This window comes from Anolis carolinensis, unplaced genomic scaffold (assembly GCF_035594765.1).
Source record: "Anolis carolinensis isolate JA03-04 unplaced genomic scaffold, rAnoCar3.1.pri scaffold_7, whole genome shotgun sequence".
Taxonomy (NCBI): Eukaryota; Metazoa; Chordata; class Lepidosauria; order Squamata; family Dactyloidae; genus Anolis; species Anolis carolinensis.
The window spans coordinates 35,802,526-35,829,152 of record NW_026943818.1 but is presented as its reverse complement, the minus strand read 5'-3'; the positions used below and the strand labels follow the sequence as shown (position 1 = coordinate 35,829,152).

Genomic DNA, 26,627 nt, shown 5'->3' with positions numbered 1-26,627 from the left:
TTATCTATCATTACATTATTATTATTATTATTATTATTATTATTATTATCATCATCATTATCACTACTAGTATCACTATTATTTTATTATGACACAGCAAACAAGATAGATATGCTGGATTTCGTATCACAAAATCACAAGTGATACGAAATCCAAAATTATTATTATTATCATCATCATTATCACTACTAGTATCACTATTATTATTATTATTACTACGCACAGCAACCCAATGATTCCGGCCATGAAAACCTTCAATAACTTATCTATCATTACATTATTATTATTATTATTATTATTATTATTACTATATGTCACAGCAAACAAGATAGATATGCTGGTGTTCGTATCACAAAATTATTATTATCATCATTATCATTATCACTATTATTATTATTATTGCTATTATTATTATTATTATTATTATTATTATTATTATTATTATAAGCCCTTACCTCTCCATTGCCGTCTGAACTATTTTTAAAAATGCACAAAGAGGCGGGTGGCTGAAAAAAAACAAAAACGGAAGCAGAACGGTAAATGGATGCTGCGGGTTCAAATTACACAACACAAGAGAGAGAAACCTCTTTGTAGCTCTCTTTAATTTACATGTGCATATATATTGTGGATTTATTTTTTGTTAAAAAAAAGAAACCCAAACCGATTTCCCTGTTCAAGTTCTCCATTTGATAGGCAACATGCCAGACACTTGCTTCCGTGTCTATAGCAGCTTTGCATCGACGGGAAATGTCTTTTTGTCCAAAGTGGAGAGAAAGAGAGAGAAAAAAGTTCTCTCCATCCATCCTTGGCTCAATCTGGAAGGAATAACGGATCCCTGTAAGTCCCAGGGACGGGAGGAAGGAGGGAGGCGGGTTGGCCACAACGCCAAGGAGTTGCGGGTTCAAAACATCGCCCGTCTCCAGTGTCGCCAAATCAAGAAGGGAGAAGGCAAAAGGGAAGACTGAGGCAGCAGCATCCGAGGTGGACGGGAAGCAACAGTCCGGGTGGAGTTTGCGGTTTTGCTCCTTCTCACTGCTGCTTGGATTTCAGGGAAAGCCGCTGAACCAGCTTGTAGAGGAGGCCAAAGTGCTGGGAAGCAAAAAGAAACAGGTCAATGGAGGGCCTTTGAAGGTCCCTTTCCTTACCTATGGTCTTATGAGATCGTCTAGATGGCCTTCGAAGGTCTCTTTGCTCACCTATGGTCTTATGACCATATAGATGGTCTTTGGAGGTCTCTTAGCTTACCTATGGTCTTATGAGATCGTCTAGATGGTCTTTGGAGGTCTCTTTGCTTACCTATGGTCTTATGAGATCGTCTAGATGGTCTTTGGAGGTCTCTTTGCTTACCTATGGTCTTATGAGATCGTCTAGATGGTCTTTGGAGGTCTCTTTGCTTACCTATGGTCTTATGAGATCGTCTAGATGGTCTTTGGAGGTCTCTTTGCTTACCTATGGTCTTATGAGACCGTCTAGATTGTCTTTGAGGGTCCCTTTCTTTTCCTATGGTCTTATGAAACCATCTAGATGGCCTTTGAAGGTCCCTTTCCTTACCTATAATCTTATGAGACCATCTAGATGGCCTTTGAGGGTCCCTTTCCTTACCTATAGTCTTATGAAACCATCTAGATGGCCTTTGAAGGTCCCTTTCCTTACCTATGGTCTTATGAGACCATCTAGATGGCCTTTGAAGGTCCCTTTCCTTACCTATGGTCTTATGAAACCATCTAGATGGTCTTTGGAGGTCTCTTTCCTCACCTATGGTCTTATGAAATCACCTAGATGGTTTTGAGGGCCCCTTCCCTTATTTATGGTCTTCTGATGACCTGATGAGATCATCTAGACTGCCTTTGAGGGTCCCTTTCCTTACCTATGGTCTTTTGAAACCATCTAGATGGCCTTTGGAGGTCTCTTTCCTTACCTATGGTCTTATGATTGTCTAGATCAGGGGTCCCCAAACTAAGGCCCTCCAAGGTCATTGACCTGGCCCCTGTCCTAAACTTTAGACTTAGGGTTGGAGGTCTCTTTGCTTACCTATGGTCTTATAGATCATCTAGATGGTCTTTGAAGGTCTCTTTGCTTAGCTACGGCACCATTACCTTCCCGCCGGAGCGGTACCTATTGACCTACTCACATATGCATGTTTTTGAACTGCTAGGTTGGCAGAAGCTGGAGCTAACAGTGGGCGCTCACTCCGCTTCCCTGGATTCGAACCTGCAACCTTTCGGTCTGCAAGTCCAGGAGCTCAGCGCTTTAACACACTGCGCCACCGGGGGCTTCCTCTCCCTATCTCCCTCTCCTCTAGGCCTGTATCTGATCAAGAGGCTCCCGCTCTTTCCGACTCACTTGGACGGCGACGTAGGCCACCCCGAGGTACGCTGCAATGCAGAGGGCCAGGAGGAGGTCGAAGATGGCCGGCTTCACCCTGAAAGGACAGAATAATCATCTATCTATCTATACAGTAAAGTCTCACTTATCCAACACTTGCCTATCCAAGGTTCTGGATTATCCAACGCATTTTTGTAGTCAATATTTTCAATACATCATGATATTTTGGTGCTAAATTCGTAAATACAGTAATTACTACATAAACTGACCGCATTGAACTACTTTTTCTGTCAAATTTGTTGTATAACATTATGTTTTGGTGCTTAATTTGTAAAATCATAACCTACCGTATATACTCAAGTATAAGCCGACCCGAAAATAAGCCGAGACACCTAATTTTACCACAAAAAAAAAACTGGGAAAACATTGACTCAAGTATAAGCCGAGGGTGGGAAATTTCAAAAATAAAAATAGATACCAATAAAATTACATTAATGGAGGCAATGTTTTTGAATATTTACATCAAGCTAAAATTTAAGATATATATAAAATGGTAATAGAATCCCGGCACCGAGCAAAACAACAAAACTAAACACCCCCCCAACCTAGCAATTTAACCACACAATACAACATCCACGCCTTAAGGTTGAAACAACGAAAGATCACATCACGCACCTCCACACGGACAGAAAATCACACAAACCCACAACGCATCATCTGTGCATGCGCAAAAATGGCCAATTCGTGCTTCCCGCCATTCCACCCAATCTACTCACCCAACCCCTTTGACTACGGACGCCACCATATCCGCGGCCGCAAAAAAGACCTCCTCGCTCTCCACCCAGATCACCCAGAAATAAAACTCTTCTCTCCAGAATACTCCTCTTTCCACCTCCTTTCCCCAAACCTCAAAGAAAAAAAACTCTTCAGAACACAACGCCTTTCAAAAACAAGGTATGGCGGACCCAGGGAACCAATCTAAAATAACAACATCAAAAAAACAAACAAGGAAAACAAACACCTCACGACCCTCACCTCAACTTTACTATAACAGACTTCAACAACTACTACTAATTGTGAGTATAAAAGAGGTAGGGGGTCACAGCAAAAATAAAACCTAATGTAGATTGACCAACACCACTAAAAAAAGCCACAGCAACGCGTGGCCGGGCACAGCTAGTTTAAGATAAGACGGTCCAACTCTGATCAAATAATTATTCTCATCTTCTTCAATGTCAATGTGCTTATGTATCCTTTTAATAATAATAATAGAGTAAAATAATACATGTAATAATAATAATAATAAATACAGGAAAATAATACTTGTAATAATAAATAAAGTAAAATAATTAAAGCAATAATAATAATAAGATCAGAGTGAAATAATAAATGTATTATTAATAATAATACAAATAGAGTAAAATAAATGTATACAGTAGTAGCAACAATAATAGAGAAAAATAATAAATGTAATCATACCAATAATAATAGAGAAAAATAATAAATGTAATCATACCAATAATAATAGAGAAAACTAATAAATGTAATCATACCAATAATAATAGAGAAAAATAATAAATGTAATCATACCAATAATAGAGAAAAATAATAAATGTAATCATACCAATAATAATAGAGAAAAATAATAAATGTAATCATACCAATAATAATAGAGAAAAATAATAAATGCAATCATACCAATAATAATAGAGAAAATAATGTAATACCTATAATAATAGAGAAAAATTACGTAATAATACCTATAATAGAGAAAAATAATAAATGTAATAATACCAATAATAATAGAGAAAAATAATAAATGTAATAATACCTATAATAATAGAGAAAAATAATAAATGTAATAATATCAATAATAATAGAGAAAAATAATAAATGTAATAATACCAATAATAATAGAGAAAAATAATAAATGTAATAATACCTATAATAATAGAGAAAAATAATAAATGTACCATATATGGCTAAAAAAGGTTTGTAAAGGATGAGGAGAAAACTTACCGATAGGCATTCATGATTTGCTTCAACTGGTCGTAGAAAACGAACTCGGGATCTCTGTGGGCCATAAAGAAGGAAGATAAAACAAAACACACAAGCCTTCCCACAGTCCTAGACACTTGGGAAGTGTTCGACTTGTGATTTTGTGATATGAAATCCAGCATATCTATCTTGTTTTATTATTATTATTATTATTATTATTATTATTATTATTATTATTATTATTATTATAGCTTAACAGAACTTTGCCTGGTCCTTGCTTGGCCAGAGAGCACTGTTCAATTGCCCCTGAGAAAGGGGAAAGGAAAGCAATTCCAAATCCTCACCGCTTGTCGGCCTTGACGTGATGCTGCTTGACGTCCTTCAGGTAGCGGCTCAGGTAATACTCGAGGGTGTTGATGAAGGGGCTGTCCCTGTCGATGAGCTGAGCGGCCCGGGGTTGGCTGGTCAGCCAGTCCATCACCGCCTCCATTTGCTCCTGCTGGATCTGCTGCGGAAGCCAAGCGGGAAAGGCAGTCTGGCCGTTCGTTCGGGGCAAAGCCAAGCCTCCTTCCCGCAGCATCCAATGGTCCCCCCTTTGTTCCTTGCGACTGAATGCTTACCATCTGCTCCGTGAAGATCTGCAGGCTGGCAGGGACTCCCTAGTGATAAAGACAGAAAGCAGAAACACCAAGGATGATTTCTAGATTTCCTTTCTTGGTGCTCTGCAAAGCCTTTCCCTGCCTTAGGGCTTACAAACCCAACCAAATCAAAGGTAAACAGGTAACTTTCCAATGAAAATATTTCCACCCTGCCACATATTATAAGACTTTGGGGAAGCTTAAATAAAATTGCATTATTATTATTATTATTATTATTATTATTATTATTATTATTATTATCATTGTGCCCCAATTTCCCCCCCCCAAAAAGACCCAAAGTGTTCACAATAAAACTAAGCATCTAACATTAATATTATATATAATATTATTATTATTATTCTGCTTTTTCCTCCCAAAAAGAGACTCAAAGCGTTCACAATAAAAACCAAGAATAATACAATTATAACCTAACATCATCATCATCATTATTATTATTATCATCATCATGCCCCACTTTTCCTCCAAAAGACTCAAAGTGTTCACAATAAAACTAAGTACAAAACCTATTATTATTATTATTATTATTATTATTATTATTATTATTATTATTATTTCCCACTTCCCCCCCCCCAGGAGACTCAAAGTGTTCACAATAAAACTAAGCACAATGAAAACCTAACGTTAATATTATATATAATATTATTATTATTATTCCGCTTTTTCCTCCCAGAAAGAGACTCAAAGCGTTCACAATCAAAACAAGAATAATACAATTATAACCTAACATTATTATTATTATTATTATTATTATTATTATTATTATTATCATCATCATTCTGCCCCACTTCCCCCCCAAAAAAGAGACCCAAAGTGTTCACAATAAAACTAAGCACAATTAAAATCTAACATTAATATTATATAATAATAATAATAATAATCTGCTTTTTCCTCCTAGAAAGAGACTCAGTGTTTACAATAAAACCAAGAATATTACAATTATAACCTAATATTATTATTGTTGTTGTTGTTGCTGTTGTTGTTATTGTTATTATACCCCACTTTTCCCCCAAAAGAAGACTCAAAGTATTCACAATAAAACCAAGCACAATGAAAACCTAACATTAATATTATATATTATTATTATTATTATTATTATTATTATTATTATTATTATTATTATTCTGCTTTTTCCTCCCAAAAAGAGACTCAAAGCGTTCACAATAAAAACCAAAAATAATACAATTATAACCTAACATAATTTATTATTTATTTATTTATTACAACATTTATATCCCGCTCTTCTCACCCAACAGGGGACTCAGGGCGGCTTTATTATTATTATTATTACTATTATCATTATGCCCCACTTTCCCCCCCAAAAAAGAGACACAAAGTGTTCACAATAAAACTAAGTACAATTAAAACCTATAATAATCATAATAATTATTATTATTCCGCTTTTTCCTCCCCAAAAGAGACTCAAAGTGTTCACAATAAAACCAAGAATAATACAATTATAACCTATCATTATTATTATTATTATTATTATTATTATTATTATTATTATTATTATTATGCCCCACTTTTCCCCCCAAAAGAAGACTCAAAGTCTTCACAATAAAACTAAGTACAATTAAAACCTAACATTATTATTATTATTCCACTTTTTCCTCCCAGAGACTCAAAGCATTCAAAATAAAACCAAGTACAAAATAATTAAAACCCAACTTCATTATTATTATTATTGACACAATGACATAGTATGATACAGCAAACAAGATAGATATGCTGCTGTGTCATATTATTATTATTATTATTATTATTATTATTATTATTATTATTATTATTCCACTTTTTCCTCCCAGAGACTCAAAGCATTCAAAATAAAACCAAGTAAAATATAATTAAAACCCAACTTCATTATTATATTATTATTATTATGATTGACACAATGATATAGTATGATACAGCAAACAAGATAGATATGCTGCTGTGTCATACTACTACTATTATTATTATTATTATTATTATTATTATTATTATTATTATTTATATCCCACTTTTCCCCCAAAAGGAGACACAAAGCATTCACAATAAAACCAAGTACAATACAATTAAAACCTATGGATTTTAATATTTGTTCTGTGTACAGAAATACATTTCAATATATGTATTTGTACGTAACGTTTTACAATGATGTGCTTATCACTATGTTATGCCCCACCTCGAGGTAAGAAAATAATAATAATAATAATATTTTTATTATTAAAAATTAAAATGGAATGAATAATAATAATATTAAAATGTACATTATGGAATGAATAATAATAATAATAATAATAATATGCAAACATTAAAATGGAATGAAACGTGAACAGTATTTAAAAAAATACTTAAAACCTATGAAAAACCCACCCACAGCTAATGTATGCTACCTTCTCTGTCAGATTGTAGATGACCCGCGTCAAGGCCTCCATGATAATCTGAGTGTTGCGGGTGAGGATTCGGGGGTCAACTCTGGCCCTGGGGGGAAAAGAGAGACAACGACAGCATCAGAATCATTTCTCCATCGGAGAGGGAGCAGAGATCATGTAAAACGGTAGTAAGGCTTCCACGATATTGTACTGAAGCTTGGGTAACCGGGGTTTTTTGTTCCTGGGTTATAAATGTCATTTCCTAATTGGCTCTATCATAAATATCTATATATATAAAAAGCTTCTGACCATTTCTACTTTAATTAAAACAGCGAAACTACACAACCCAAAACCACGAAACTTGGCAACAAAAGACATGGTCCTCCCCGCTGCGTTTAGACAGCAAACCCAAAACTGAAAACAAACTGCAAGTGCCTCAAAATCACAAAAAACAGGAAAAATCAATGTGCGCATGCGCAGAAGGTGCCTCGAGGGAGGCAGGCTCAGAAGGAAGCTTTAATGGAAAATTTCTTCTTCCTGTGCCTTCCTTGCTCACCTTTGAGAAGCTCGAAGGCTCCCACCAGGCACAGGAAGAAGAAGTTTTCTAGCCTATTAATATATACATGCATACATATATACAAAAATACACATATATGGACATACAGTAGAGTCTCACTTATCCAACATAAACGGGCCGGCAGAACGTTGGATAAGCGAATATGTTGGATAATAAGGAGGGATTAAGGAAAAGCCTATTACACATCAAATTAGGTTATGATCTTACAAATTAAGCACCAAAACATCATGTTATACAACAAATCTGGCAGAAAAAGTTCAGTATGCAGTAATGCTACGCAGTAATTACTGTATTTACAAATTTCGCACCAAAATATCATGATATATTGCAAACATTGACTACAAAAATGTGTTGGATAATCCAGAACGTTGGATAAGCGAGTGTTGGATAAGTGAGACTCTACTGTATCTATATATATCTATAGCTATCTATATACCGTATATACTCGAGTATAATATATAAGCCGAGGCACCTAATTTCACCACAAAAAAACTGGGAAAACATTGACTCCAGTATAAGCCGAGGGTGGTGAATTTCAGAAATAAAAACAGATACCAATAAAATTATTTTAATTGAGGCATCTGTAGATTAAATGTTTTTGAATATTTACATAAAGCTGAAATTTAAGATAAGACGGTCCAACTCTGATCCAATCATTATTCTCATCTTCTTCAATGTAAATGTTCTTATGTATCCTTTTAATAATAATAGAGTAAAATAATACATGTAATAATAATTATAATAAATACAGGAAAATAATACCTGTAATAATAAATAGAGTAAAAATATTATTGTAATATTATTACTAATAATATTACAATATATTGAAACAGTACAATATAATAATTTATTACCAGTATTACCAATAGAGTAAAATAATACATGTAATAATAATTATAATAAATACAGGAAAATAATACATGTAATAATAAATAGAGTAAAAATATTATTGTAATATTATCTATATCTATCTATATAATAAAAGTGAAATCGGAGTATGTATCAGCGTTTTGATTGGCCTGGCGGAATATGTGCTCGCGTTTTGATTGGCCGCCACTATCCCAGGCCACTGAGACCAACAGGAATGACAGATCTGCACCAAACTTGAATCTGCACTTCATCCCCACGATGCACTTTATGACCTGCTGCCATTTGGGGGAGGATGGACCACAGATGATGGGATTTGCAGTACTTTCAAACACTTTAACTCCCACAGACTACTGCAATGCCCACCAATGATAGAAATGGACCAAACTTGGCACACAGAACTCCTGTCGACCCCTTTACGGCCTGATGTATATTGGGGCAGGATGGACCAAGGATGATGGAATTTGCAGTACCTTCCCTCACTTCTTGAGACCACAGCAACTGCCACAAATCACAGAACTGAACCAAACCAGGTACACAGATCCCAAATGACACACTTCACATGCTGCAGCACTTTGACGGAGGGTGGACCAAGGATTATGGGATTTGCAGTACATTCATCCAATTCACCTCCCACAAACCACTGTGAGGCCCATGAATGACAAAACTGTATTAAAGGTGCAGGGTAGCCCACTTTACATCCTGGTGCAGTTTGGGGGAAGAGGGACCGTGGATGATGGGACTTGCACTATCTTCACTCACTTCCTGGGACTACTGTGACCCCCACCAATGACTGATCAAGACCAAACTTGGCACATAGAGCCACCATGGCCCACTCTACATCTTGGTGAGGTTTGAAAGAGCTTGGACCTTGGATGATGGGACTTGCAGTATATTCATTCACTTCCTGAGACCACTGTCACCCCCATCAATGTCTCATCAAGACCAAACTTCAAACAGAGAACACCCATGACTCACTCTACACCCAGGTGCAGTTTGGAGGACGATGCACCATGCACGATGGGACTTCCAATACCTTCACTCACTTCCTGAGAGCACCGCGACCCACACAAATGACTGATCAAGACCAAACATGGTACATGGAGCCCCCATGACCTATTCTACATACTGGCTCTGTTTGGAGGGGGATGGACACTGGACGATGGGACTTGCATATGGGAGCTGGAGCTCACCCGCACCCACTGAACCCAGCTGACATTGGATATAGGCTACACTTGGAACACAGGCAAACAAGGCCTTTCTCAAATGACCCGGGCATCGCCGGGTCTCCAAGCTAGTTACTAATAATATTACAATATATAGAGACAGTACAATATAATAATTTATTACCAGTATTGTACTATCTATCTATCTATCTATCTATCTATATAAAAGGGTAATGAAATTTCGGCCTAGGATAAAACAACAAAACTACACATCCCAAAAACACTAAACTTGGCAGCACAACCCCTCATCCATGCCGCTACGTTCATACAACAAAAAGGCCCAGCTACTCCAGAAAACGGCCAGGCTTTGAGGCTGCAAGGCTATTCACTGCTATTCCATAAGGATTCCCATAAGCCACAGCAACGCGTGGCCGGGCAAAGCTAGTGCTAATATAATATTGTATGTAAATTTAATTTGTAAGCTGCTCTGAGTCCCCTTTGGGGTGAGAAGGGCGGCATATAAATGTAGCAAATAATAAATAAATAAATAAAATAATAAATGTAATAATAATAAGATCAGAGTGAAATAATAAATGTATTATTAATAATAAAAAATAGAGAAAAATAATAAATGTAATAATACCAGTAATAATAGAGAGAAATAATAAATGCACCATATATTCTTGAGTATAAGCTGACCCAATAGATAAGCCAACCAGGACCCTCACCCGAGTATAAGCCGAGGGGGGCTTTTTCAGTCTTAAAAAAAGGGCTGAAAAACTAGGCTTATACTCGAGTATATAAGTATTTGAAACACAACAAGATGAGTCCACAGCAGACACTCTGCTGGCTTATTGTTGTATTAGATCACACGTCGGATACTTCCAAAGTGTCTAGGATTATTATTATTATTATTATTTTATTATGACACAGCAAACAAGATAGATATGCTGTATTACATATCACAAAATCACAAGTCGAACACTTCCCAATTATTTTTATTATAAGTCCCGATGACAGCCTCCTCACCCAGCAGCTGACCTGGCGTCCATGATGCTGTTGCGCAGACTGTCTCGGTGGCTCTCGAGGTGCGAGACGGTGAAGGAGGGCAGGCGGCGGATGGCAAAGCGCTCGTGCTCCCAGGCCAACATGTCCTCCGCCAAGTTGATTTTCTTGTGCACCATGGAGAACCTCACCTCCGGGAACTGGTGGGCCACTACCTTTGGAAGCCCAAAGAAGATAGATCAGTGAGTGGGTGTGGCTTCTTCCCAAGAGCCTGAGACAGGGCTGAGCCTCTATACCTCTCCTGAGAGGCCTTTTAGGACGAAAGGGTGGGGCTTGGGAAGGGGGTGGGGCCTCCTTCCAAGAGCCCGAGACAGGGCTGAGCCTCTATACCTCTCCTGAGAGGCCTTTTAGGACGAAAGGGTGGGGTTAAGGAAGGGGGTGGGGCCTCCTTCCAAGAGCCTGAGACAGGGCTGAGAATCTATACCTCTCCTGAGAGGCCTTTTAGGACTAAAGGGCGGGGCTTGGGAAGGGGGCGTGGCATCCTTCCAAGAGCCTGAGACAGGGCTGAGCCTCTATACCTCTCCTGAGAGACCTTTTAGGACTAAAGGGCAGGGCTAGGGGCGGGGCCTCCTTCCGAGATAGAAGCTCAGCCCTACCTCAGAGCTCGTAACTCCGCCCATCCCAGACCTGGCTGCCCATTTGTGGCTCCGCCCACCTCCCCCTCGCAGTCCTGCATCATTCCCCAATGGAGGGGAGAGTGGGCCAAAGGGCTGCTGTTCACAACCCCGAACGTATTCTCAGTCTTACCAGTTCCAGTTCCATCAGAAAAGCATGCTGGAGGGTCCCTTCCTTTGGAGGCTTTGAGACATGGAGGTGAATGCTGTTGCCTCTCCCCAAAGTGTCCAGACAGAGGACAAAAGCCACATTGTCCTGCAGCAAACTGGAATCTGAAGGAGGAAACGGACAGAGTTAGACAATAACAGCTGTGTATTGCTGGCTGGCAGCAGGATTGAACACGGTCATCCTTGGGAAAGGTTTCCAACTCTGATGATTCTAAAGTGTTAGGAGATAGGAAGGAGAAGAATTGTAGTATTATAAATAATACTAATATATTACTAATAATATTACCATATAATGATATTGTACAATATAGTAATTTAATGCCTATATTGTGTGCTATGCTAATAATATATTGTATGTTCATTTGATTTGTAAGCTGCTCTGAGTCCCCTTCGGGGTGAGAAGAGCCGGATATAAATGTAGTAAATAAATAAATAATAAATAATAGTAGTGGTCCTCCACATGCTTAATTGTTAAGACAACATTATTATTATTATTATTATTATTATTATTAGTGATATTTATATCCCTCCCTTCTCACCCCGAAGGGGACTCAGGGCGGCTTATAAGTTATATGTACATACAATAAATTATATTATTATAGCAATATATATTACTATATTGTACTATACTACTGTATAGCAATATTACATGTAATGTATAATATATAAATAGTATTATATTGTACTATTAGAATTAGATTGTATTACATTATAATATTACCAACATTATATGTATATACAATATATTATATTATTAGCATAGCACAATATTAGCATTATATATTACTGTATTGTACTATACACTACTATATATAGCAATAGTACTAGTAATATTACTTGTAATATATAATATATAATTATAATAGTTTATTTTTATTACATTGTGTTACATCATAATATTATCACTATTGTATGTATATACAATATATTATATTATTAGTATAGCATAATATTAGTATTATATATTATTATATTGTTATATTGACATAGGAGACATGGTGGAATGGGGTCTTGCTGGCCTCCCTTCTTCATTCTGCGCCAGAGTGGCAGTTAGTGTGTGTGTGTGTGTGTGTGTATACATATTATTGTGTGTGTGTGTGCATATATATATTTGCATATTAACTAGCTGGTGTATATCTATGAGAGCAGAAGGCAATCCACTCACTTTGAATGGCCTCTCACCCAACCATCCTACAATATCTCCTACTTTCTAAGCAAAGCCGATACCTGCCCGTGAAAAACTCTGCCTACTATTATGATGTAATACAATGGAATAATAATAATAATACACTATTATAATTGTATATTTATATTAATTGTAATATTACTAATAATATCACAATATAGTCATATAGTATAATATCTATAGATATAAAAGGGTAATGAAATTTCAGCCTAGGACACATCAACACACCCCAGAAACACTAAACTTGGCAGCACAACTCCTCATCCATGCCTCTACATTCATACAACAAAAAGCTCCAGCTACTCCAGAAAACGGCCAGGCTTTGAGACTGCAAGGCTATTCACTGCTATTCCACCTGGCCAACAAAGGATTCCCATAAGCCACAGCAATGCGTGGCCGGGCAAAGCTAGTATGCATATATTATATTATGAGCATAGCACAATATAAGCATTATATATTACTATACCACTATACTGCACTATTATTAGCAATATTACATGTAATATATAATATACAATTATAATAGTGTATTATTATTCTATTGTATTACATTCTAATATCAATATTATATGAATATATTATATTATGAGCATAGCACAATTTATAATAGTGATTATTATTCTATTGTATTACATTGTAATATCAATATTATATGAATATATTATATTATGAGCATAGCACAATATAAGCATTATATATTACTATACCACTATACTGCACTATTATTAACAATATTACATGTAATATATAATATACAATTATAATAGTGTATTATTATTATTCTATTGTATTACATTCTAATATCAATATTATATGAATATATTATATTATGAGCATAGCACAATATAAGCATTATATATTACTATACCACTATACTGCACTATTATTAACAATATTACATGTAATATATAATATACAATTATAATAGTGTATTATTATTATTCTATTGTATTACATTCTAATATCAATATTATATGAATATATTATGAGCATAGCACAATATAAGCATTATATATTACTATACCACTATACTGCACTATTATTAGCAACATTACATGTAATATATAATATACAATTATAATAGTGTATTATTATTCTATTGTATTACATTACAATATTAATATTATCTATATACAGTAGATTCTCACTAATCCAAGCCTCGCTTATCCAAGCCATTTTTGTAGTCAATGTTTCCAATATATCGTGATATTTTGGTGCTAAATTCGTAAATACAGTAATTACATCATAACATTACTGCGTATTGAACTACTTTTTCTGTCAAATTTGTTGTATAACATGAAGTTTTGGTGCTTAATTTGTAAAATCATAACCTAATTTGATGTTTAATAGGCTTTTCCTTGATCAGTCCTTATAATCCAAGATATTCGCTTATCCAAGCTTCTGCCGGCCCGTTTAGCTTGGATTAGTGAGACTCTACTGTATATAAAAGGGTAATGAAATTTCGGCCTAGGACAAAACTACACAACCCAGAAACACTAAATGTGGCAGCACAACCCCTCATCCATACCTCTACGTTCATACAACAAAAAGCTCCAGCTACTCCAGAAAACGGCCAGGCTTTGAGACTGCAAGGCTATTCACTGCTATTCCACCTGGCCAACAAAGGCCACAGCAACGCGTGGCTGGGCAAAGCTAGTAATAATATATAATGCTTATATAGTGCTTATATAGTGCTGTTCTAATAATATAATATATTGTATGTATATATAACTTGTGAGTCGCCCTGAATCCCCTTCGGGGTGAGAAGGGCGGGACATAAATGTCGCGAATAAATAAATAAATACTATAAGGAATGCCATTGGTCTACCTCACCTGTGTGATCCAGGTTGTCTTCCAACCACCTTTTGGTCCCTTGATAGTTAAACTTCCCTCCTCCCGAGGCGAAAAACAACAGATTGTACCTATATCATCATCAGAACACAAAGGGGGAGTTAAGGTCTCTGTTTTCAATACGAAGCTTCCCAGAAGAGGAAAACCCTTCCTGCCACCCCACCCGGGCGTTTCTTACCCGGCGTGGGTCCGTTTGTACGTGTAGAGACGGGAGAAGAGCCTGGCCAGCTCCAAAAGCACGGCAACACCACTGCCATTTGAGTCCGCACCATGAGACAGCCACTGGAGAGAGATGAGAAGGGACGTGTAACCTTACATATGTTCTTGGGTGTTGGGGGAGGGGCCTACCTTTCTGACTGGCAGTTAGGGGGAGAAAGGCTCTTCCTCATCCTCTGTAATTTGGACTATTTTTCTAGTTTTTTTATTATTGAAAGACATAGACTGGATGACTATGTCTTTTGTGGCCAAATTTGGTGTGATTGGGTTCAGTGGTTTTGTTGTTTACTCCATAGTAAAATGCCACATTACATTTTTATATACCGTATATACTTATTTATTTATGAGCCCTTATTTATGAGCTGAAAAAGTCTCCCCTGGCTTATAATCAGGTCAAGGTCAAAGCCGGCAACAGAGCCTAAAGGCTATTGCTTGCAATATGTGATCTATTTCTCTCTTCTCCTCCCTTATCAGTGTGTTTTCTTTTGCAATATGTGATCTATTTCTCTCTTCTCCTCCCTTATCAGTGTGTTTTCTTTTGCAATATGTGATCTATTTCTCTCTTCTCCTCCCTTATCAGTGTGTTTTCTTTTGCAATATGTGATCTATTTCTCTCTTCTCCTCCCTTATCAGTGTGTTTTCTTTTGCAAAGCCTTCCTCACTCTTAACCAAGGGAATGTTTTGAAAAGAGAAAGATGCCCTTGCAAGTCAGGAAGAAGAAAAATATATATTCATTCATGTTATGAAAGCATTTTCCCCTGAAATGTTTGTTAAACTCTCCTACAGATATATAGGCATTAACCCTTTGCAAGCTTTTGCAATCTCTCTGTACCTTCATATTTGTATCTATATACAATAATTTTATATATGAATTTTCCCCTCATATGTTTGCAGGTCTTTGCAAATCCTTTATACATATAGATCCATCTGTAGCCATACATATACATTATTTTTATGTATGAATTTACCCTCATACGTTTGCAAGTCTCTGCAAATTCTATATAGATATAATTATCTATATAAAGAGAGATGTCTGGATAGATATGAATATATTCTTACCTACCTATATATAGGGCTTGCAAATATTATGGGGGAAATGAACACACAAATATATATAGACATGTCTAGATAGACAGATATATATGGCTTGCAAATATTGTAGGGGAAATACACACACACACATAGAGAGAGGGGGTATTTGCAAACGTTTCAGGGGGAAATGCATATGTGAAATTCGTATTTATAATTATAGATCTATATCTAGCTCTGCATTGTTTATATAGGCATTGAATGTTTACCTGTTACTATGCTGGCAGCTGGCCTGAGTTCCCATGGGGAGATAGAGTGGGATCCAAATGAAGTTTTTATTATGATGATGATTATTATAAGGTTATTGTTGATACCATATTGTTTTTGTTGCCCCTACTTTTCCACTTATAGAGCTAGTTTATTGTTTTTCTTTGAAATATGGTAAATATTCAAAAACATTTAACCTATTGATGCCTCGATTAATGAAATTTTATTGGTATCTATTTTTATTTTGAAATTTACCCTTAGCTGCTGCATTTCCCACCCTCGGCTTATACTCGAGTCAATAAGTTTTCCCAGTTTTTTGTGGTAAAATTAGGTGCCTCAGCTTATATTTGGATCGGCTTATACTCGAGTATATACAGTATATAGATTGTCCAAGTTCATGATGCTTTTGCAATGAAGGCCTATAGTAAGCGAGACAGCCTCCAAGCTAACCCAACAGCCAGGGAGAAATGGAGGAGAGGAAATGAGAAACATTGCAACTCCTGCAATGTCATTCCGTGCATCAAACAAACAGTCAACAGGACGTCAAAATGCCCACTACACGCCAGCCACAAATCTTTTATTTATTTATATTATGCAACAATGGAAAACGGAATCGAAGTTAAAATAAAGATTGCAACCGGAGAGAAGGAATCGGAAGCAATCTGCCACAGAATACGAAAAACTAAGGATATATAACCCAAAAGCGTGCCATCCATTTTAATAATAATAATAATAATAATAATAATAATAATAATGTTGTAAGAAAATTGCACAGACAGACTACAAACAGAGGCACAACTATGTGGCCCAAATGATCCATTGGAACTTATGCCTGAAGTACCACCTCCCTGCAGTAAAGAACTGGTGGGATCACAAACCTGCAAAAGTATTGGAAAATGAGCACGCAAAGATACTGTGGGACTTCCGAATCCAGACTGACAAAGTTCTGGAACACAACACACCAGACATCACAGTTGTGGAAAAGAAAACGGTTTGGATAATTGATGTCGCCATCCCAGGTGACAGTCGCATTGACGAAAAACAACAGGAAAAACTCAGCCGCTATCAGGACCTCAAGATTGAACTGCAAAGACTCTGGCAGAAACCAGTGCAGGTGGTCCCAGTGGTGATGGGCACACTGGGTGCCGTGTCAAAAGATCTCAGCCAGCATTTAGAAACAACAGACATTGACAAAATCAGGATCTGCCAACTGCAAAAGGCCACCCGACTGGGATCTGCACGCTTCATTCGAATATACATCACACAGCCCTAGACACTTGGGAAGTGTTCGACTTGTGATTTTGTGATACGAAATCCAGCATGTCTATCTTGTTTGCTGTGTCATAATAATAATAATATAATAATAATAATAATAATAATAATAATACCAAGATGGGCATCCAGTCCAACCTCCTTCTGTCAGGCAAGACACAATCAAAGCCCTCCCAACAGAAAACCATCCAATAATAACAACAACAACAATAATGACTTGTGATTTTGTGAAACAAAATCCAGCATATGTATCTTGTTTTCTGTGTCATACAATAAAATAATAATAAAACTAAGATGGGCATCCAGTCCAGCCTCCTTCTGTCAGGAGAGAAGACACAATCAAAGCCCTCCCAACAGAGAGCCATCCAATAATAATAATAATAATAATAATAATATAATAATATAATCATAATAATAATACTAAGATGGACATCCAGTCCAACCTCCTTCTGTCAGGCGAGAAGACACAGTCAAAGCCCTCCCAACAGAGAGCCATCCGATAATAATAATAATAATAATAATATAATATAATCATAATAATAATACTAAGATGGACATCCAGTCCAACCTCCTTCTGTCAGGCGAGAAGACACAGTCTAAGCCCTCCCAACAGAAAGCCATCCAATAATAATAATAATAATAATAATAATAATAATAATAATAATAATGATATAATCATATAATCATAATAATAATACTAAGATGGACATCCAGTCCAACCTCCTTCTGTCAGGCGAGAAGACACAGTCACAGCCCTCCCCGCCACCATTTCCCCAAGGGGACTCGGGGCGGCTTACATGGGGCAGAGCCCGAACCACATAATCAGATACAAACAACATACAAACAATTCACAATATAACAAAATAAAAACAAAACACAATATAAAACAGAGGTATTATAAGAGTTAACAATATCAATCAACCATCAAATACAATTCATTTTAGTTAGATCAGGGTGACTTGTAACAGTCCCAAGTCCCTGTAACTTACCGGAGCAACTCCGAAAGAATCGTAGTGAGCAACGATCACAATGGTAGGCAAGTCCTCTCCTCCCAGGCCGGTCAGCCGTCCCTAGGAAGGAGAAGGAAACAAAACCCTGCATCTTACATTGAAAAATATCTTTTTCTCCACTGCAAATGGAGAACATATTGTGACTCAGCCTTTGCCTTTGTGTGACTCTGATGAGGATTCTGGGTTGCAAGTGCATAATAATGGGATTCAGGTTCAGGATGAGTTCCAAGATGATTCTGATGGTAATTATGGGATTCAGGTGCAGAGTGTTCCTGCTGCAGGAGATGAAGAGCAGGGAGCTTTTTCCCATGGGAAGAAATGATGTCGTTGTTTCTGATGATGGTTTTCAGGTGCAAGAGGCAGAAAGGGAGTGCAGCTCTCAGCCTCAGCCTGATAACACTAACGAGCTCAGTGGCCTTGATGATGAGGCCGCTTCTCTCGATCCTAGATCCTATCGGTTGGAATTTCGGGGGTTGCGAGAAGCCTCCAAATAGCAAATAAGAGGGAGGTCAAAGGGCAAAGAAATGTCTTCATGTCATGCTATTAAAACAGCCTGCTGAGAGGGAGATCTTTGTCAAAGCAATTTCCTCGCTTGAATCAAGAACCAAGTCTGCTTTCCTGCATTTTCTTGTAGCCTGGATGTATTCTCGTTGCTGGGACTTTGGCTTCTTTTGAAAGGACCTTGTTTCATGCCTATGGTTCTATGGATTTGATGCTTACAGTCTGGTTTTTGTAACTATATTTTGGAACTGAACTTTTACCGTTTATGAACTATCTTCTCTTAATTTTTAATAAGCTACAAAAGATTACGTTCTGTGTGCAGCCTGGTGTCTTTAGCAAGAATCTATCCTGAGGTGTGACAGAACAGCCCTAATTAAAGTTGGATAGGTATCTTTCAGGAGCCTTTGGCCTCAAGAACAGAATCTTGAGTAGCCTGCTCTGTCCGGAAGGGCTTTTCAGCTCACCTCCACACTTGTGATGAGCCAGTCGCTGACTGCTTTGCTCTGCGCCCCACTGGTCACCATCTGGAAGCCATTGGCGGTCGCGGTGTGCAACAGAACTAGAAGGAGAATGGGGAGAGGAATACACACAGACCATTTCGCCAAGCTAAATTCTCATACCACTCACCCACAAACCATTTGTTTGAATAAAAGATCATAATGTTGGAGAATTAACAATTTCACATGTTTTTCTCGTACCACATTTGGATGCCCCTTTCTCCATGGTGTACGTGACTTTATCCAAAGGAGATAAAGTACTGTATATACTCGAGTATAAGCCTTGTTTTTCAGCCCTTTTTTAGGACTGAAAAAACCCTCCCCAGCTTATACTCAGGTGAGGGTCCTGGTGTATATTCAGGTTGGCTTATACTCAAGTATATATGGTATATTTATTATTTTTCTCTATTATTATTGGTATTATTACATTTATTATTTTTCTCTATTATTATCACATTTATTATTGTACTCTATTATTGTTGCTACTATGACATTTATTTTATTCTATTTTTATTATTATTAATAATACATTTATTATTTCACTCTGATCTTATTATTATTATTATTATATTTATTATTCTACTCTATTTATTATTAAAAGGTAAAGGTTTCCCCCTGACGTTACGTCCAGTCATGTCTGACTCTGGGGGTTGGTGCTCATATCCATTTCTAAGCCGAAGAGCCGGCGTTGTCCGTAGACACCTCCAAGGTCATGTGGCCGGCATGACTGCATGGAGCGCTGTTACCTTCCCATCGGAGCGGTACCTATTGACCCGAATATAAGCCGAGGCACCTAATTTTACCACAAAAAAACTGGGAAAACATTGACTCCAGTATAAGCCGAGGGTGGGAAATTTCAGAAATAAAAATAGATACCAAAAAATTACATTAATTGAGGCTTCAGTAGGTTAAATGTTTCTGAATATTTACATAAAGCTCAAATTTAAGATAAGACTGTCCAACTCTGATCCAATGATTATTATATCTTCTTCAAAGTAAATGTGCTTATAATTTAGAGTAATAGAGTAAAATAATACATGTAATAATAATAATAAATACACCAAAATAATACAAGTAATAATAACAGCAAAATAATACAAGTAATAATAAATAGAGTAAAATGATAAATGTAATAAAAATAATAAGATCAGAGTGAAATAATAAATGTATTGATAATCATAATAAAAAATAAAGTAAAATAAATGTAAAAGTAGCATCAATAATAGAGAAAAATAGTAAATGTAATAATACCAATAATAATAGAAAAAAAAATGCACCATATATTCTCGAGTACAAGCTGACCCAAATATGAGCCAACCAGGACCCTCACCTAAGCCGAGGGGAGCTTTTTCAGTCTTAAAAAGGGCTGAAAAACTAGGCTTATACTAGAGTATATAAGTATTTAAATCTTGAGGCGCTCCACTTACTCTGATCATATATGTCAGTAAGAGGATTTTTTTATTTATTTTAACACACAAAACCCATCTTGGTAGGCATCCATGTATTTCAGAAAAAAGACCTACCTTCGGCAGCTGAAGCTGAGCCTTGTGACGCAGAAGCCGCCTGCGTTTGTTCGTAGATGGAGAGGAGCTCCTTGTCTTCCTCGGCAAAGTAGACCGGCACAATGGTTTCCATGGCCAGCATTTCCGGCTCAATCTCCATGAATTGCTAAGACGGGGAGGAAGAGACAAACTGAAAGTTGCCAAGAATTTGGGGTCCACAGATGTTATGGAACAACAGCTTTTCATTATCCACCATGGGGACTGGGGAAGAAGTTAAGGGACATTTCAAAGTCCAGCATCATATCCATAACTTACCCGGATGACATCCTGAGGCACCGACAGCATGTTCTGCGGCAGGATGATGACCACCGCGCCCGCCGACTGGCGCAGGGCCTTCTGGTACTGCTCATAGGAGAAGTCCTTCAGCCGCATCATCACGCAGCGGCGACTCAGCACATCCGCCTCCACGGTGCGCGCCTCGGTGTTCAGCACAGCGTTCCGGGTGCCTGCCAAGAGGGATCAGCAGAGTTAGACACCGTGTCGGCATTCTGGATACATAGATAGGGAGGTCTCCCTCTGCTCTGCAAAAACAAATTGGGTCTAGTCTTGAGCTTACAATAGGCCATTGGGCGCTGGAACGATCCAGGGGGAAGGTGATGGGACCTATTAGGACATGGGGCGGGGCCAGAGGAGGGGCGGGGCCTCTTCCCAAGTGCCGGAGACAGGGCTGAGCACCTGAGGCACCTGTTAGGACACACAAGGGGCGCAGCTAGAGAGGTGGGCGTGGCTTCTTTCCAAGAGCCTGAGACAGGGCTGAGTGTTGCACTTCAGAATAGTTCACCTTGCTATACACTCAAACACAGAAGACAGTCTTTTGAAGTTTTATTGAGCAAAAGCAAATATATAAATCAAAGCAGGCAGTTGAAAGGTTTTTCAAAGTTGCAGTAAAAGAGTCAATAGGAATCCAAATAGTTCATAAGTCATGAAAATCCATTAGTCCATAAACCATAGCAGTCTAATAATCCATAAGGCAAAGGCAGTGGTCAGGAGATCCCAAAAACAAGGCCCAAAGGTACAAAGATCAAGGAAAACTTTTCCTAAGCATGTAACAAGAACATCCACACAGATGAAGCGAGAATTTGCTTTGACAACGAGCTATCTGCAAACGCACACTTTTAAAAGCACCTGAGAAAGGCATTTCTTTTCCCAGAACTGGCCTCTTTCTTTCCCGCTAGCCTCTCACTCCTACGGACCTGAGAACCTCTCCATAACAGACGGTCCACCCTAGATAATTCAAAGTCTTCGTTATCTCACACCTGAACCGGGACTTGGGAGCTCTCTTGCTCATTAATTCCCATGGGAATGTCATCCTGGCTGTTATCTATGGCTTCTGGGGTCAACAGTTTATTCTGCTCAAACTGCAATTCTCCAGCCTCTGATTCAGCCTGCATTCCCATGCCATCATCTTCTGGCTCTTGTATCTGAAACCCAGAATCCCCTTCTTCATCCTGACTCTGGCTATACTGCGGCTGAGTCACAACACTGAGAATCTTCTATACCTCTCCTGAGGCTCTTGTTGGGACACAGGGCGGAGCTAGGGAACGAGGCAGGGCCTCCTTTCAAGAGCCAGAGATAGGGCTGAGCCTCTATACTTCTCCCGAGAGGCCTTATAGGACTAAAGGGTGGGGCTAGGGGTGGGGCCTCTTCCCAAGAGCCAGAGACAGGGCTGAGCCTCTGTATACCTCCCCTGAGGCGCTTGTTAGAACACGGGGGCGAGGTATAGAGGTTCAGCTCCGTCAGGCACTTCGGAAGAGGCCCTGCCCCCTCCTCTAGCCCCGCCTCCTGTGTCCTGGCAGGCGCTGCAGGACAGGGATAGAAGCTCAGCCCTGCCACAGAGCTCATAACTCCGCCCATCCCAGTCCTGGCCTCCCATTTGTGGCCCCGCCCACTTTCCCTCCCAGCCCTGCATCTTGGACTAGGGGAGAGGCTCAGCCCCGCCCTCTTGAGCAGGAGCCACGCCCACCCCTCTAAGCCACACACCCCTTTCCAGGGGGCGCTGAGTCACATTTTTTCTGGAAAGGGGGCAGTAGGCCAAATAAGTTTGGGAGCCACTGCGATAGGCTGATACAAATCTCATGTTTACTAGAAACCTGGTTCCAAAGAGAAGTGATTAAGACAGACACTGCCTCTATAAGCCTGAGTTTAAGACTTTCAAAGAGCCAAGACCTTTTCTATTTCAGCAGGCCTTCATTGTGAAAGACCATGCAGTTCCAGAATATGTCTTCACAGTCAGAGACCCTACCAACAACCTATTATGAGTTTATACAGTAGAGTCTTACTTATCCAAGACTCGCTTATCCAAGGTTCTGGATTATCCAACACATTTTTGTAGTCAATGTTTTCAATACATCGTGATATTTTGGTGCTAAATTTGTAAATACAGTAATTACAACACAATATTACTACTTTTTCTGTCAAATTTGTTGTATAACATGATGTTTTGGTGCTTAATTTGTAAAATCATAACCTAATTTGATGTTTAATAGACTTTTCCTTTATCCCTCCTTATTATCCAAGATATTCGCTTATCCAAGGTTCTGCCGGCCCATTTAGCTTGGATAAGTGAGATTCTACTGTATTATTATATTTATTATTTTACTCTATTTATTACTACATGTATTATTTTCCTGTATTATTTATTATTATTATTATTATTACTACATGTATTATTTTACTCTATTATTATTAAAAGGATACATAAGCACATTCACACTGAAGATGAGAATGATTTAATCAGAGTTGGATAATCTTATGTTAAATTTGAGCTTTATGTAAATATTCCAAAACATTTAACCTACCGATGCCTCAATTAATGTAATTTTATTGGTATCTGTTTTTATTTCTGAAATTTACCACTCTCGGCTTATACTGGCGTCAATGTTTTCCCAGTTTTTTTTTTTTTGTGGTAAAATTAGGGTCCTTGGCTTATATTTGGGTCGGCTTATACTTGAGTATATATAGTAATATAAATGGGTTGCTGTGACTTTTCCGGGCTGTATGGTCATGTCCCAGAAGCACTCTCTCCTGACGTTTCACCAACATCTATGGCAGGCATCCTCAGAGGTTGTGAGGTGTGTTGGAAACTAGGCAAGTGGAGTTATATCCCTGTGGAAAGATGTCCAGGGTGGAAGAAAAAACTCTTCTCTGCTTGAGGCAAATGCAAATGTTGCAATTGGCCAACTTGATTAGCACTGAATGGCCTTGCAGCTTCAAAGCCTGGCTGCTTCCTGTCTGGGGGAATTCTTAGGTGTTCGCTGGCCCGGATTGTTTCATGTCTGGAATTCCTCTGTTTTCTGAGTGGTGTTCTTTATTTACTGTCTTGATTTTAGAGTTTTTTTTAAATACAGTAGAGTCTCGCTTATCCGACGTAAACGGGCCAGCAGAACGTTGAATAAGCGAATATGTTGGATAATAAGGAGAGCTTAAGGAAAAGCCTATTAAACATCAAATTAGGTTATGATTTTACAAATTAAGCACCAAAACATCATGTTATGCAACCAATTTGACAGAAAAAGTAGTTCAATACACAGTAATGCTATGTAGTAATTACTGTATTTACGAATTTAGCACCAAAAATCACAATGTATTGAAAACATTGACTACAAAAATGTGTTGGATAATCCAGAACGTTGGATAAGCGAGTGTTGGATAAGTGAGACTCTACTGTACTGGTAGGCAGATTTTTTCCATTTTGATGGTTTCCTTATTTTTGTTGACATTGTCCACATTGTCTCTTTGGCCACCCAACTGAAAGAGTGAAGAAAGGCTCTTTTTGCTTATTTCTGTTGCTTAACTGGCTTTTTACGAGTATATTACTAAAGCACCAGGTTAGAGTCCAGAGAATCCTCTGCCTGGGATCCTAAAAATGTGCTGCTAGTCTGAGACCATGACTGTGCCAGAGAAACCAATCAACCAATCCTCATCGACCATAAAACCATAAATCTTGCCTGTCGCCAAAGGTCGCAAGCCGCCCCTCCTAATCCCCTTCAGCAGGGCCTCAGAGAACAGCTGCAATCTCCAAAGACCAAGCACAGACTTCTCAAATCAGGACAGTAAATAAAGAAACACACAGAAAATGGGAGAATTCCAAACAGGAAACAATCAGGGCCAGGTAACACTTCCCAACAAAGGATTCCCCCAGGCAGGGATTAGCCAGGCTTAGAAGCTGCAAGGCAATTCAATGATAATCAAGGTGGCTAATGGCAACATTCACACTTGCCTCCAACAGACCACCCTGGACATTCCACAGATATATAAACCCCACTTGCCTCGCTTCCAACAGACCTCACAACCTCTGAGGATGCTTGCCATAGATGTGGGTGAAATGTCACGAGAGAATGCTTCTGGAGCATAGCCATACAGTTCGGAAAACTCACAGCAACTTTATATTAATAATAATAATATAATAATAATAATATTATAAATTCTCTATCTCTTTCTCACACTCACAAGAAGTGTGAGAGAGAGATTGGCACATCATTATTACGAAATCACTTTCCTCTGACGGCGCATAAACCGCCCATTAGTGCTATTACAGAGCGCAACGGCGCACTCTCACCCATATTATTCTAATACGATGTCTCCGTTGCACAACTCATAATTAAAGGCTGTTAATCTCCATGAGATGGGAGCAAACAATACATCATTATCGCTTCTCCCTCAGAGAATACCTAATGACAGTAAAGCTCTAACGCACTCGGAAATAAACTCCTTGCTCTTCCCAGCAAAAGCTACAGGTTGAGGATCCCTTGCCATGAAACCTTTCCATTTTTTGGAAATATTCACAATGTATATAATGAGGTATCTTTTTTGGAAATCCCAGCGAAAGTTTGCAGACAACCATCCTAACAGTAAGAGCTGTTCGAAAGATGTAAAATGGAGTTTGGTTGGCCATCTCTGGGGAGGGCTTGGATGGTGTCTTCCTTAATGGCAGAAAGAGGTGGACTGGAAGATCATCTGTCAAGGAGGATTGGATGGTGCCTTCCTTAATAGCAGTTGGGGGTTGGATTGGATGGCACTTAAATATCTACCTTGTTTACAATTTTCACTCACTGCACTTTACCCAGTTGATTTTATTTTATCTACTTGGGTGCCAAATCCATGTTTTTATAGTGTTTGTCTTTTATACATATATATTTTTTATTATGTTTAGAATGGTAATTTACCTTTTGTCTGTAATTTTTGTTGTTATTGTATGTTGTTTGCTGTTTTATCCAGGCTTGGCCCCATGTAAGCCGCCCCAAGTCTCTTCGGGGAGATGGAGGCGGGGTATAAAAATAAAGTAGTAGTATTATTATTATTATTATTATTATTAGAATCATAGAGTTGGAAGAGACCTAGTGGGCCATCCAGTCCAACCCCATTCTGCCAAAAAGCAGGAAAATTGCATTCAAAGCATCCCCGACAGACGGCCATCCAGCCTCTACTTAAAAGTCTCTAAAGA

At 38.1% G+C, this 26,627-nt stretch overlaps 1 protein-coding gene across 7 annotated transcripts in view; it reads right to left on the bottom strand.

Moving 5' to 3' along the window:
• Positions 1–583: 583 nt before the first annotated feature.
• ncln (nicalin) overlaps positions 584–26,627 on the bottom strand; it is a 28,437-nt gene continuing 2,393 nt past the window's right edge. The window contains exons 2-15 of one of the 7 annotated variants that reach the window (XM_062959559.1): positions 21,440–21,630; positions 21,146–21,290; positions 19,590–19,684; positions 18,604–18,684; positions 15,009–15,112; positions 14,813–14,901; positions 11,759–11,898; positions 10,976–11,166; positions 7,358–7,445; positions 4,944–4,982; positions 4,668–4,828; positions 4,345–4,398; positions 2,344–2,422; positions 584–1,089 (exon numbers count right to left, since the gene is read on the bottom strand). In XM_062959559.1, the coding sequence (XP_062815629.1) occupies positions 1,030–1,089; positions 2,344–2,422; positions 4,345–4,398; positions 4,668–4,828; positions 4,944–4,982; positions 7,358–7,445; positions 10,976–11,166; positions 11,759–11,898; positions 14,813–14,901; positions 15,009–15,112; positions 18,604–18,684; positions 19,590–19,684; positions 21,146–21,290; positions 21,440–21,630 (1,517 nt within the window). In that variant the 3' untranslated portion in view covers positions 584–1,029. Of the gene's footprint in view, positions 1,090–2,343; positions 2,423–4,344; positions 4,399–4,667; positions 4,832–4,943; positions 4,983–7,337; positions 7,446–10,975; positions 11,167–11,758; positions 11,899–14,812; positions 14,902–15,008; positions 15,113–18,603; positions 18,685–19,589; positions 19,685–21,145; positions 21,291–21,439; positions 21,631–26,627 lie in introns of those variants that run through there. The other 6 variants (XM_062959561.1, XM_062959558.1, XM_062959560.1 and 3 more) reach the window with 6 other exon arrangements.